This window comes from Brachyhypopomus gauderio, unplaced genomic scaffold (assembly GCF_052324685.1).
Source record: "Brachyhypopomus gauderio isolate BG-103 unplaced genomic scaffold, BGAUD_0.2 sc45, whole genome shotgun sequence".
NCBI lineage: Eukaryota > Metazoa > Chordata > Actinopteri > Gymnotiformes > Hypopomidae > Brachyhypopomus > Brachyhypopomus gauderio.
The window spans coordinates 2,417,133-2,432,500 of record NW_027506871.1 but is presented as its reverse complement, the minus strand read 5'-3'; the positions used below and the strand labels follow the sequence as shown (position 1 = coordinate 2,432,500).

Genomic DNA, 15,368 nt, shown 5'->3' with positions numbered 1-15,368 from the left:
GAGACATGAAAGAATTTTAGACACTCAGAGACAACTATGTGCAATAAAATGGACTGTATCTGTAATCTGTACAATAATACAGCAACAACAACAACAACAACAACAATAATATTAATAATAATAAGGAGGAAATGATAATGTTAACATGTATGATAAGTTAACAGTTCTGTAGTCCATCGCTAACCTGTTCTAGTCCAGAGCAGCACAGCCTGTTAGAAGGGTTAGAAAAATACAAACAAACCTAACTCTGTCTGTTCAACATGACACACACACACACACACACACACACACACACACACACACACACACACACACACACACACACACACACACACACAAACACAGAGACTACAGAGGAGAACTGTGTGTGACAAGGATGTTATTGTCCTAAACGTGGTAGGCAACACACGGTTCACATTACTCATGTGTCTGTGAAATGTGCTCACACACACACACACACACACACACACACACACACAGAATGAGAGAAGACTACACAATCCACACAAGCCAGAAAAATAAAAATAGTGAAAGAAAATATCACAAAACAAGCAATAACAACACAAACAAAAACAAACAGACCACCACACTGATGACCCAAAAGTGCTGCCATGGTTACCTGCTGAAAAACAGCAGCAAAGATAGGAGAGCAGAGTCAGAAGGGCGGAGCCCTCGCCTCAGGGCCCCTCCCTTTCCCCGCCCCCTTCTGCCACTGGCAGTTCCAGTGGTCTCTGTGTCTATGATAGAGCGAGGACAGCTGACAGAAATAGCTGAGGTCTGTGGTTGAGCCCCAGCAGAGCTGGCAATGGTGGAGACACCAGCATACCCTGTGATGCCTTCAGCAGTAGACCCTGTAGGCGTGGTCCCTGTGGTGCAGGTAGGCGTGGTCCCTGTGGTGCAGGTAGGGGTGGTCCCTGTGGTGCAGGTGGGCGTGGTCCCTGTGGTGCAGGTAGGCGTGGTCCCTGTGGTGCAGGTAGGGGTGGTCCCTGTGGTGCAGGTAGGGGTGGTCCCTGTGGTGCAGGTGGGCGTGGTCCCTGTGGTGCAGGTGGGCGTGGTCCCTGTGGTGCAGGTAGGCGTGGTCCCTGTGGTGCAGGTAGGCGTGGTCCCTGTGGTGCAGGTAGGGGTGGTCCCTGTGGTGCAGGTAGGGGTGGTCCCTGTGAGGTTAGTGGTGCCTGTGGTGTAGCAGAGAGTCTGTGATTTTGCAGTGTGCCCTCCAAGTCTGGATCCACTGGATACAGTGACTGCACCACTACACGAGTCTCCACTGCTAGGCCCCATGGTGGAGGTGGGCCTGGGTCGTGTGATGGGGTTGGACGTTAGATCTCTGCTAGTCAAAGGGTCTGTAGGGTCCCTCACAGGCCTTGAGCTGGTGGGAACCGGCCTTAGTCTGCCCCTGTCCAACACCGGGGTCTTCAATCTGCCCCTGTCCATAGCCGGGGGCCATTTGCTGCAGATGGTAGTTTCTGTGGGTCCTGCCATGACAGACGAGTGGAAGTTGTGTTCAAAGTAAACCTTCAATCCGATTGGCCAAGAGTCACGAAGACGAACACGTGGAACTCTCGTCCCAACTGCCCTTCCTCTTAAAGTCACATCCTGTGTTTCTCTCTCTCCCCCACTCCCCCTCTCTCTGAGGAGGAGAGACTCTGTGGTGGTAGGAACAGAGTGGGAGCTTGGCTTGGCAGTGGGGGCGTGTCCTACTGTCTGAGGTGGGCGGGGCTCACTTGCAGGTATAAGTGAACGAGAGTTATGTGGGATCAGAACCAGAGAAGGGGGTGGAGTCTCCATACTGTTAGAGGTGGGGCCTTTGTTGGGGGAGGAGCTTCGAGTGTGTAAAGGAGAAGGGTTGTAAGATGAGAGAGAAGAAGAGGTCGAGGAGAGAGAGAGTGACGGAAAGACTGAAGAAGACGTAGGAGGGAGAGAGAGAGGGCGGGGATGTTTTCGTGTCTCAAATGCCGACACCATCTTTTTCACACTACCAAACATGGCAGGAAACAGCTGAGTCACACACAAAAGAGACAGGAAGTTACATCAAAAAATAGTAAAGTAAAAAATGACTGCAATCTCTTGAGTTGTTGTGTTCTTTTTTTCTCAAAGCCACAGGAAGTGTGAGGATGCACACAAATTAGGGAACCTGGAAACACAAGCTACACACAACACATGCCAAACGCACCCCCTCAACCCCCGAAACACTCACCAAAAAACCACAATAGGGGCTCCTGAGGTGTGAGACAAACTAATGGAGTTCAAGTGGTCTGTACACACACTCACACAGACAAATGCACCGAGAAAAGTTACAAGAAGAATAATTATAAGGGAGTGAGAGAGAGAGAGAGAGAAAGAGAGAGAGAGACGGGTCACAGTTTTCTGTGGTTTCTAGGATGATAGCTGTAGGATTTGCGTGTCTCCTTCTCTGTTTAAGTGGGGTGTCAGCGTCTCCTAGTCTTCATCACAAAACGTCTTCGTTCAGTCTCAGGAAGTCTTAATCCCATGCTGCACTCCAGTACTAATCCCTGTGAATGGTGGATGATTAGCCCAGCCTGGATGAGATTCCACTCTTCTGCTGTCCGTTGTCCCAGCGCTTCTCCACAGAAGTCCTGGGCCTCGTCAGGGCCGGTGTCTCCGTGGTGATCACTACTTCTAACCCCACACGTCTGGTCCAACGTCTCTGTTTTGGTCCCCAAAAACCAACACCATGCGTCTCCGTGGTGATGGACGAGTCTGTGGTGATTTGTTATCATTTGGTCTGTGTTCCCTGTTGGAGTCACTGCTACGTGGTGGAGGGAGCTGCTTGTGCTTGTGTCTGTGCAAGGAAATGTCCAACACACCCACACACATGCACGCACACTTCCAACAAACCCCCTCTATGATAGGCCAACACTGGTACCCTTTCATTGCACTGCCCTCCTACTCTCTGTCTCGACCAATGAGGAGAGGCGACCCACACATTTTGCGTATAGCAATCTCCCAGCATTCCACTGGCCTCCCACCTTCAAATCCAGAAAACATCAACTAGCGGAACAGAATCTACAGATCACAGGCATCTACAGATCACAGGCATCTACAGATCACAGGCATCTACAGATCGCAGGCATCTACAGATCGCAGGCATCTACAGATCGCAGGCATCAATAGATCGCAGGCATCAATAGATCGCAGGCATCAATAGATCGCAGGCATCTACAGATCGCAGGCATCTACAGATCGCAGGCATCTACAGATCGCAGGCATCTACAGATCGCAGGCATCAATAGATCGCAGGCATCAATAGATCGCAGGCATCTACAGATCACAGGCATCTACAGATCACAGGCATCTACAGATCACAGGCATCTACAGATCACAGGCATCTACAGATCACAGGCATCTACAGATCACAGGCATCTACAGATCACACGCATCAATAGATTACACGCATCAATAGATTACACGCATCAATAGATCACACGCATCTACAGATCACACGCATCAATAGATCACACGCATCAATAGATCACACGCATCAATAGATCACACGCATCAATAGATTACACGCATCTACAGATCACACGCATCTACAGATCACACGCATCAATAGATCACACACATCTACAGATCACACGCATCAATAGATCACACGCATCAATAGATCACACACATCTACAGATCACACATCAATAGATCACACATCAATAGATCACAAACATCAATAGATTACACGCATCTACAGATCACACGCATCAATAGATCACACACATCAATAGATCACAAACATCAATAGATCACACGCATCAATAGATCACACGCATCTACAGATCACAAGCATCAATAGATCACAAACATCAATAGATCACACGCATCTACAGATCACACACATCAATAGATCACACGCATCTACAGATCACACGCATCTACAGATCACAAACATCAATAGATCACAAACATCAATAGATCACACGCATCAATAGATCACAAGCATCAATAGATCACAAGCATCAATAGATCATACGCATCTACAGATCACACGCATCTACAGATCACACGCATCTACAGATCACACGCATCTACAGATCACACGCATCAATAGATCACACGCATCTACAGATCACACACATCAATAGATCACAAACATCAATAGATCACACGCATCTACAGATCACAAGCATCAATAGATCACACACATCAATAGATCACACACATCAATAGATCACACACATCAATAGATCACAAACATCAATAGATTACACGCATCTACAGATCACATGCATCTACAGATCACAAACATCAATAGATCATACGCATCTACAGATCACAAACATCAATAGATCACACGCATCAATAGATCACACACATCTACAGATCACACATCAATAGATCACACATCTACAGATCACACATCAATAGATCACACACATCAATAGATCAAACATCAATAAATCACAAACATCAATAGATTACACGCATCTACAGATCACAAACATCAATAGATCATACGCATCTACAGATCACAAACATCAATAGATCACATGCATCAATAGATCACACGCATCAATAGATCACTCGCATCAATAGATCACTCGCATCAATAGATCACAAACATCAATAGATTACACGCATCTACAGATCACAAACATCAATAGATTACACGCATCAATAGATCACAAGCATCAATAGATCACACGCATCAATAGATCACACGCATCAATAGATCACACGCATCAATAGATCACTCGCATCAATAGATCACACACATCTACAGATCACACATCAATAGATCACACACATCTACAGATCACACATCAATAGATCACAAACATCAATAAATCACAAACATCAATAAATCACAAACATCAATAAATCACAAACATCAATAGATTACACGCATCTACAGATCACAAACATCAATAGATCACACGCATCAATAGATCACACGCATCAATAGATCACACGCATCAATAGATCACTCGCATCAATAGATCACTCGCATCAATAGATCACTCGCATCAATAGATCACAAACATCAATAGATTACACGCATCTACAGATCACAAACATCAATAGATTACACGCATCTACAGATCACAAGCATCAATAGATCACACGTATCAATAGATCACACGCATCAATAGATCACTCGCATCAATAGATCACTCGCATCAATAGATCACTCGCATCAATAGATCACACATCAATAGATCACAAACATCAATAGATCACACGCATCTACAGATCACTCGCATCAATAGATCACACACATCTACAGATCACAAACATCAATAGATTACACGCATCTACAGATCACAAACATCAATAGATCACACGCATCTACAGATCACAAACATCAATAGATCACACGCATCAATAGATCACACACATCTACAGATCACACATCAATAGATCACACACATCTACAGATCACACATCAATAGATCACAAACATCAATAAATCACAAACATCAATAGATTACACGCATCTACAGATCACAAACATCAATAGATCACACGCATCAATAGATCACATGCATCAATAGATCACTTGCATCAATAGATCACAAACATCAATAGATTACACGCATCTACAGATCACAAACATCAATAGATTACACGCATCTACAGATCACAAACATCAATAGATTACACGCATCTACAGATCACAAGCATCAATAGATCACACGCATCAATAGATCACACGCATCAATAGATCACTCGCATCAATAGATCACAAACATCAATAGATCACACATCAATAGATCACACGCATCTACAGATCACTCGCATCTACAGATCACTCGCATCAATAGATCACACGCATCAATAGATCACACGCATCAATAGATCACACGCATCAATAGATCACTCGCATCAATAGATTAGATATATCAACAGATCACATGCATCAATAGATCAAAGACATCTATAGATCACATGACTCTATAGATCAAACACGTCTACCGCTTGCACATCAATAAATCGCACGCATCAATAAATCAATCACACGCATCAATAGATCACACACACATCAATAGATCACAAACATCAATAGATCACACGCATCAAAAGATCACACGCATTACAGATTACACACATTTACAGATCACTCTAATGATCACACATGTTAGTATGAGTGTGTATGTTAGTGTGTGTGTTCATTATGGTTGTGTATGTTAGTATGAGTATGTTAGTATGTGTGTTCATTACGGTTGTGTATGTTAGTATGAGTGTGTATGTTAGTGTGTGTGTTCATTATGGTTGTGTATGTTAGTATGAGTATGTTAGTATGTGTGTTCATTACGGTTGTGTATGTTAGTATGAGTGTGTATGTTAGTATGTGTGTTCATTATGGTTGTGTATGTTAGTATGAGTGTGTATGTTAGTATGTATATTCATTATGGTTGTGTATGTTAGTATGAGTGTGTAGCTATGTTAGTATGTATGTTCATTATGGTTGTGTATTAGTTTTGTTTGTTCAACATGTGGTTGTACAGTTTGTGGTTGTATTAGTTTGGGTGTGGGGCCACAGCTTTTGAATGTTTTTTATATTTGAGTATTATACTTAAAATTCCTTGGAGTAATCGGATAAAAGTATTTTTGCTTGGCTAAAGAGTGATTATAAATACACTAGAGAAAATAAGACATTTCACCTAATAATGAATGATCAGCATGTTTCCCTTTTTAGATAACTTTTATTTATTTATTTATTTAATTAATTCTTACAATTGTGCATAGCAACAAAGTATTTTCTTATCTAGAAACATTTCCAATTGTAAACACAAATACATATGAATAAAGCACCAAGAAAAATAAATAATACTAAGGCATTGTCGGTTTTGCTGAAGTTAATCTCTGACTCCACATTGCCTGCTTGAAGTGACCAGCTACTGATTAGTGAGATTCATTTCACAGCTGCTCAATTAACTATCATGTTTTTTTTTCAAGCGAGAAATTAACCGCCTCTTGTAATTCCAGCGGGAAACTCGAGAGCATGCGAACACTAACATTTGAAAACGTTTGAAAATAAATGACCATTAAATAAAATATATACTAGCTTGGTAGCTAATCAAATCCTAACCAAACTAGCATATTTTTCAAGCATAAATTAAGATAGCTAGCTTGTTGTGCCACATTAAAAATAGTCTGTGCAAAATACCTGCTTTGAGCAGTACAATTAAACAAACAATTATTCGAGGCAGAGAAAATTCCTGCATCTTTTTTTTCAAATCAAGGAACTCAATAAGGAATTGTTTCACCCCTATTTGGGTGTATAGTGTGTGGATGTAGCAGTCTGAGTGTATAGTGTGTGGGTGTAGCTGTCTGAGTGTACAGTGTGTGGGTGTAGCGGTCTGGGTGTATAGTGTGTGGGTGTAGCGGTCTGGGTGTACAGTGTGTGGGTGTAGTGGTCTGGGTGTACAGTGTGTGGGTGTAGCGGTCTGAGTGTATAGTGTGTGGGTGTAGCGGTCTGAGTGTATAGTGTGTGGGTGTAGCGGTCTGAGTGTATAGTGTGTGGGTGTAGCGGTCTGAGTGTACAGTGTGTGGGTGTAGCGGTCTGAGTGTACAGTGTGTGGGTGTAGCTGTCTGAGTGTACAGTGTGTGGGTGTAGCGGTCTGGGTGTACAGTGTGTGGGTGTAGCGGTCTGGGTGTATAGTGTGTGGGTGTAGCGGTCTGGGTGTACAGTGTGTGGGTGTAGCTGTCTGAGTGTACAGTGTGTGGGTGTAGCGGTCTGGGTGTACAGTGTGTGGGTGTAGCGGTCTGAGTGTACAGTGTGTGGGTGTAGCGGTCTGAGTGTACAGTGTGTGGGTGTAGCGGTCTGAGTGTACAGTGTGTGGGTGTAGCGGTCTGAGTGTACAGTGTGTGGGTGTAGCGGTCTGGGTGTACAGTGTGTGGGTGTAGCGTTCTGGGTGTACAGTGTGTGGGTGTAGCAGTCTGGGTGTACAGTGTGTGGGTGTAGCTGTCTGAGTGTACAGTGTGTTGGTGTAGCGGTCTGGGTGTACAGTGTGTTGGTGTAGCGGTCTGAGTGTACAGTGTGTGGGTGTAGCGGTCTGAGTGTACAGTGTGTGGGTGTAGCGGTCTGGGTGTACAGTGTGTGGGTGTAGCAGTCTGGGTGTACAGTGTGTGGGTGTAGCAGTCTGGGTGTACAGTGTGTTGGTGTAGCGGTCTGGGTGTACAGTGTGTTGGTGTAGCGGTCTGGGTGTATAGTGTGTGGGTGTAGCGGTCTGAGTGTATAGTGTGTGGGTGTAGCGGTCTGGGTGTATAGTGTGTGGGTGTAGCGGTCTGAGTGTATAGTGTGTGGGTGTAGCGGTCTGGGTGTATAGTGTGTTGGTGTAGCGGTCTGGGTGTACAGTGTGTGGGTGTGTGAGATGTGTGAAGTTCGAGTGTGAGGTGTCAAGAGTCAGTTATGGTATAATGGAAATGTGAGAGAGTTAAGTGTGGCTTGTGACATTTGATTGTGAAGTACGAGTTATAAGGTGTGAAGAATAAGAGTGAAGTGAGTGTGACGTGAGAGGTGAGATGTGTGTAGAGTGAGTGTGAGGTGTGAAGTGAGATGTGTGTAGTGTGAGTGTGAGGTGTGAAGTGAGATGTGTGTAGTGTGAGTGTGAGGTGTGAAGTGAGATGTGTGTAGTGTGATTGTGAGGTGTGAAGTGAGATGTGTGTAGTGTGAGTGTGAGGTGTGAAGTGAGATGTGTGTAGTGTGAGTGTGAGGTGTGAAGTGAGATGTGTGTAGTGTGAGTGTGAGGTGTGAAGTGAGATGTGTGAAGTGAGATGTGTGTAGTGTGAGGTGTGAAGTGAGATGTGTGTGTGTAGTGTGAGTGTGAGGTACATTTGTGAACAGCCATTAACCTTTGTGGCATGTTCAACATAATAAGCCTCTTCCTCCAGTTCCCTTCTTAAAAACAACAGCAGAAGTGACGCTCTCAGAGGCCAATGTCACACACACACACACACACACACACACACACACACACACACACACACTTGTACAACACACAACAAATGTACAACCCTACCAACACACTCACAAATCCCACACACAAAACTCTCTTAAACACCGCAGTAGCTAACCAATCACACACCACTGTAACTAACCAATCACACACCACAGTAATTACCCAACCATATATCACTGTGTGTGTGTATGTGTGTGTGTGTGTGTGTGTGTGTGCGCGCGCACGCCCACATGTGGTATTTAGCCACTGTGTGCGACGACAGGCAGAGAAGTGTGAAACAACGAGACAGACCCCTAATGGCCTCCAGTGTGATGCAGCTTCACCCCACTCCCATTCTAACCTGGGCTCCAAGAATGCATCTGCACACAGCCTGGGCTCTAATTATAGATTTATAACCAGCGGGGAGGAGAAAGTGAGACACAGAGAGAAAAGTACAAGCACATGTTTGTTAAGACACCACAGCACTGTCTGATACACACACACACACACACACCTCACACTCACTCACTCACACACACACACTCACGAACACACTCACGCACCAACACTCATTCACACACACACACTCATTCACACAAACTCAGTCTTACTCACAAAGTTTCTGTCTGTTTTTGGGTTCACCACATTCTGAATCAACCGAATTTCACACCTATTTACAGATGACTACTGACCACACAAAACTGTCAGTAATCTAAACCCAGCTGATGAGAGAAACCCGGCGATGTTATTACAGACAGCTGATCGGTGTCAGAATGAACACTGGTCACCTCTGTAATTACCTACTCAACACAAAGCACCTACATCTGAATAAAACACAAGTGATCCAAAATACAGGAGTTAAGTCAGGCTGATCAAACGGCAACATAGTAAACATGTTCACACATATTTACACAAAAACACTGGCCAAGAAATCAAAGTTTACAGGGCTTCCTGATGAACAAGGGTGTGTGTGTGTGTGTGTGTGCGTGTGTGTGTGTGTGTGTGTGTGTGTGGGAGAGAGAGAGAGAGAGAGACAGGTTGGTGTCTGCACACGCCCCACACAGCCTATGACACAGATCCGTCCCTGCTCCAGCACACTGGGGTGTGGTCTCATGGCCTCAGGGGTAACTAGCACTCCTCTGAGCACCAGCACTTCGCCACACTTAGCTCTGTACACTTCCCCAGAAGTAATTTCTGAACATTTAGCCAACACTGCACCACCCAACAACACACCTTCAAAAATTCACTCCCAAACACAGTACCCAACACCATGTTCCCCAGCACCACACACACAACACCACACACACACCACATTCCCCAAATACACCAAACTGCATTCACTACACTTTACTCCAACATCACTTTCTCTAATACACTCCTGTACTTCAGTCTCCTCTATTTATCTCACACTCACATGTGCCTAATCCCCCACTCACGTGTGCCTCACCCCCACCCACATGCGCCTAACCCCTCACGTGCGCCTCACCCCCCCACTCACGTGCGCCTCACCCCCCCACTCACGTGCACCTCACCCCCCCACTCACGTGCACCTCACCCCCCCACTCACGTGCACCTCACCCCCCCACTCATGTGTACCTCACCCAGCCCCCCCTCACGTGAGCCTCACCTCCCACTCACGTGCACCTCATCCCCCCACTCATGTGTACCTCACCCAGCCCCCCCTCACGTGAGCCTCACCTCCCACTCACATGTACTGCATCATTCTGCAGTTTGGGAGGTCTGAGGAGTGCAGGTAGATAATGGATGAAGTATACTCAACAGTGTAGGTGATGATGAAGTATACTCAACAGTGTAGGTGATGATGAAGTATACTCAACAGTGTAGTTGATGATGAAGTATACTCAACAGTGTAGTTGATGATGAAGTATACTCAACAGTGTAGTTGATGATGAAGTATACTCAACAGTGTAGTTGATGATGAAGTATACTCAACAGTGTACGTGATGATGAAGTATACTTAACAGTGTAGGTGATGAAGTATACTCAACAGTGTAGGTGATGAAGTATACTCAACAGTGAACATGAGGATGAAGTATACTCAACAGTGAACATGAGGATGAAGAATACTTCAGTGAACGTGTATAGTTTACGTGTACTCAAGAATATAGAAGTGTTCTGAGTGAGTGTACTCAACAGTATGGAAATGTACCCAGTGAGTACACAGTGTAGTGCACAGTGGGCATGTATGACACTTCCACAGGATACTAAATCAACTAAGTAGTCCAGTATTAGTATTCCAAAATAGATTCCAGATTAAATATATAAATCTAGTATTATATTTACTAAGACAGCTCAACAAAAAGCTGTATAAATTTCATATAGAAAAGTGTGTCTCACCTTTCATCACTGACAAACTCAAATGCTCCCCCAACTCCAAACATGGACTGTGCCAAGGCCAGGGCTGATGGGGTACGCACTGGTGTGAGAGAGGCACGGAACGGTCCATCTCCACCAAGGGGGGGTCCTGGGGAAACAGGCTGGGATCTTGTAGCCCGAAGCTGCAAAGGGGGAAAAAATTAAAACATTTTAGTCATTTTATCATTTGTTATTTACTAAAACATATTTTATAAATATTTGCAATTTTTTCATTTTAAATGTGTGTGCAAGGAAATAGACTGTAACTGTATGAATCTAGACTCCATGAATTCTATTAATCTATAATGTATGAGCTGTATGCACCTAGACTGAAAAGTAAAGCAGAACAGTAAAACTCACTAAAGTATAAACAGTAAAACTCACTACAGTGTAAACAGTAAAACTCACTACAGTGTAAACAGTAAAACTCACTACAGTGTAAACAGTAAAACTCACTATAGTGTAAACAGTAAAACTCACTACAGTGTAAACAGTAAAACTCACTACAGTGTAAACAGTAAAACTCACTAAAGTATAAACAGTAAAACTCACTACAGTGTAAACAGTAAAACTCACTACAGTGTAAACAGTAAAACTCACTACAGTGTAAACAGTAAAACTCACTAAAGTATAAACAGTAAAACTCACTACAGTGTAAACAGTAAAACTCACTACAGTGTAAACAGTAAAACTCACTAAAGTATTACCAGTAAACCTCACTATAGTGTAAACAGTAAAACTCACTAGTATTAACAGTAAAACAGTGAGTGTTATAATGCTGATGTCAGAATGAATTGATCACCATCAGCTGCTGTTCCATGGATCTGAATTAGAGCACTGTTAAACACTAATCAGTGTGTAAACACCTGTGTAAACACCTGTGTAAACCTGGGTGTGTGCGCATTCCTTACCATTCCTGTCCCATCCATGTCAAGTCGTAATGGGGGAGGTATTTTTCGGGCCCGGGGTGTGTCAGGGGTGCGTGGTGGTGGTGACAGCAGGTGTGTGTCGCGGTGTGTGTGTGTGGGGGAGGGAGGGCCACTATGTGCTGTATCTGTTCTGTAGCCAATCAGCTGGTGCACAGGATCCTGGGAAGGAACCATGTGACCCACTCTCAATCCTCGCACACTCAGCGGCTTCAGGAGAGCTCCGCCCACCGCTCCTTCAGGCCCACCCAGTCCCACCGTCTCCAAGGATTCCAGAGAGTGGGCGTGTCTCATGCTGTCAATCACTCGGCGGAGCCCCCGTTCCTCCACCTCCCGCTCCATCACGTCCACACATGTCCAGCGGCCGCGCTTGTACGGCTCCCCCGGCCCTTGGACCAATCGCACCACGCGGAACCGCGAGGCCCCGCCCCCTGCACCCGCCTGGTCCAGCGAACCTTGCTTCCGCACTGTAACAGGTGTGCTTGGCTGGCTGGAACTCTGGTGTATCTGAAAGGTGGGGCTCAGGGTGCGGCTGAAGGCGGGGCCGTTGAACACACCTGGACAGGTGGGGTCCCTCTGAGCACCGTTACTCAGCAGCGGGGAGACGCTGCTCTCGGGAGAAGAAGCTCCTGGCACACGACTTTCTCCAACACTCTGATTATAGTCCGAAGTGACACTGGTGATCTGGAAACCACTGCGCTTCTTACCACCACTCATCCTGTGTGTGTGTGTGTGTGTGTGTGTGTGTGTGTGTGTGTGTGTGTGTGTGTGTACGTGTGGCTCTGTGTATGCCTCTGTAAATGTTATGTCTGTGCACTCTAACTTACATCCTGGTTTCTCTCACACACACTGAATAACTCACACATTAGTAAAATAAATGGGAAAAAAAACTGTGTCAAAGAATTCAGAAAGTCGCCAGAGGGAAACGCCAGTCACGCAGTCAGCCGGTCCGCCGACGTGAGGGTCTGTGTCTCGCACTTCACCACACATCGGGTTCAACTCTCGCGGATCTGACAGCACATTGCAGCGATCTCCAGCAGTACACACACGTCCAGAAGAACACACTCTTCTCACGTCGTTTTAAACTTTTCCTCCTTCCGAGTCTTTCGGGGAAACACGGAGTCTTTCAGAAACTAACAGTCTCTTTGCCCAGAGATTGCGCAAGTCCCGAGCGATATAAACGACAGCTTCTTTTTCTGTAGTCGGTATTTATAGAGCAACTCTGCTCTGTGCCACCTTAATATTTACGACTTGGTTATTATGAGCAGAAAAGGCTTTCTGAAAGAGCAGATCATATTTAGCACTAAAACCCAACAGGACCATTAAGAGGATATCGGGACCTCTACACATGGCTTTAGTGACGGAGGAGCTCAAACTCCAGCAGCTACGGCAGCGTTTTCTGAAAGATTCAGTTATCTTAATAGTTATCACATGTTGTAATGTAATTATCTTAATAGTTATCACATGTTGGGCTTTCCTGCGATAACCTACATGTAGGTGAAGCTGTGAAGAGGAACACAGTGAAGTCACACACACAGAGGAAGATCTTGGAAAATCACAGTTTTCATCTCAACCAAACCCACATAGTTTGAGTTGAGACATGTGTGTGGTTAATGAAGGTGAGTCTAAAGATTAGTTTATCACCTCACAGCCCACAATATCACCTCACACCCCACAAAGATCACCTCACAACCCCTGATATCCCCTCACAGCTCACAAAGATCACCTCACAGCCCCTGATATCACCTCACAACCCCTGATATCACCTCACAACCCCTGATATCCCCTCACAGCTCACAAAGATCACCTCACAGCCCCTGATATCACCTCACAACCCCTGATATCACCTCACAGCCCCTGATATCACCTCACAGCCCCTGATATCACCTCACAACCCCTGATATCACCTCACAGCCCACAAGATCACCTCACAGTCCCTGATATCGAGGTCTTCTCGGCCCTTCAGTCACACTGTACTGTTGTAGGTGGTGGGTGTGAAACGCGCATGCGCGAACAGCGCTGCCCCTGCCTCCACCAGCTCCACCAGTTCATGTCTTCTGGATCCCAGTCGCGTCCAACTTGTAAATCATGCGCGTGCGGGTCTTCCACGCTCACGCGTGCACGTGTCCCACGAGGACAGACGCTCGTGCACTAATCTAATCTAAACCGTACGGGCTCGTGCACGCGCTCGTTTATCGATCCTCACGCGCGGTTTAAACGCGGACACGTAACGGAGCTCCGGGAGACGGATCACGGTGGACCGACACTGGGGATGTTGAGACGCTTTAAACAGGTTTAATCTGCGTGTAATCCGTCTGTCCGACTAACAGTTGGTAAAGTTGTGAGGATCAGACCGGAGGGTCTGATTTAGACTCGTTCACACCTCGTCCGTCTCCGGTCCTCGGTGGAGATCATCCAGGGTTGGACACGGACCGGGGCCCGGTACCGTCCACACTAACGGGGGGCGAGACGCGGTGCTCTCACCGATCAGTGTTAACACTTTATTAACACTTTACCACCGCCTGGACCAGCGTCTTTAACCTTTATTCCTCCTCCACGATCTTCACGAAACCCCGAGCGTTCAACTGTTGAAACTCTTATAAACTCTTATATCCACATCTACCAGACTTCTTCACTTCTACCAAACTTCACTTCTTCACAGTTCTTCATAGTTTTTCACTGTCACGAAACTGTTGACAACTTTCCCTAAATCCGGAAGTTACGCCCCCACGCGCAGTTCTGCACGCGCGCACGCACGCACGCTCGCTCGCGCGCTGCACTTTCTAGACCGCAACGTTCGCGAGATCCGTCAGACTAGATTATTTCACGTAATCTGCGTTTAACGGAGGCGTCAGCACGTTAATGGACGTCTCCGGTTAGATGAACGTGAAGTCGTTACACTTCCAACCTGACGGTAACGGGTCGCTTATAAACACAGTCCCGGAAAACTTTAAACCGTCGGGCGGTTCTGCGGCACGGGGGCAGATTTGGGCGGAAAGATGGCGGGTCGGTACCGGAGACGGGGGCGCGCGCGCACGGCCCAGCCGAGCTGCAGCCGTTTCACCGGAACACCTTCACCGAGGAGCACGTGCGCGTCGCCACCTGGCGCGTCCACGGTACTTTAACTGTAGCCCATTTTACGGCACACAAACACACGACTGTCTTCTTT

The 15,368-nt window shown here is 45.9% G+C and overlaps 1 protein-coding gene across 2 annotated transcripts in view; it reads right to left on the bottom strand.

Annotated features, from left to right (window-relative positions):
* LOC143486790 (TSC22 domain family protein 4-like) overlaps positions 1-15,166 on the bottom strand; it is an 18,751-nt gene extending 3,585 nt beyond the window's left edge. The window contains exons 1-3 of one of the 2 annotated variants that reach the window (XM_076986228.1): positions 14,027-15,166; positions 12,185-13,965; positions 11,256-11,416 (exon numbers count right to left, since the gene is read on the bottom strand). In XM_076986228.1, the coding sequence (XP_076842343.1) occupies positions 11,256-11,416; positions 12,185-12,916 (893 nt within the window). In that variant the 5' untranslated portion in view covers positions 12,917-13,965; positions 14,027-15,166. Of the gene's footprint in view, positions 1-11,255; positions 11,417-12,184 lie in introns of both variants that reach the window. The other variant, XM_076986227.1, reaches the window with a different exon arrangement.
* Positions 15,167-15,368: the final 202 nt, after the last annotated feature.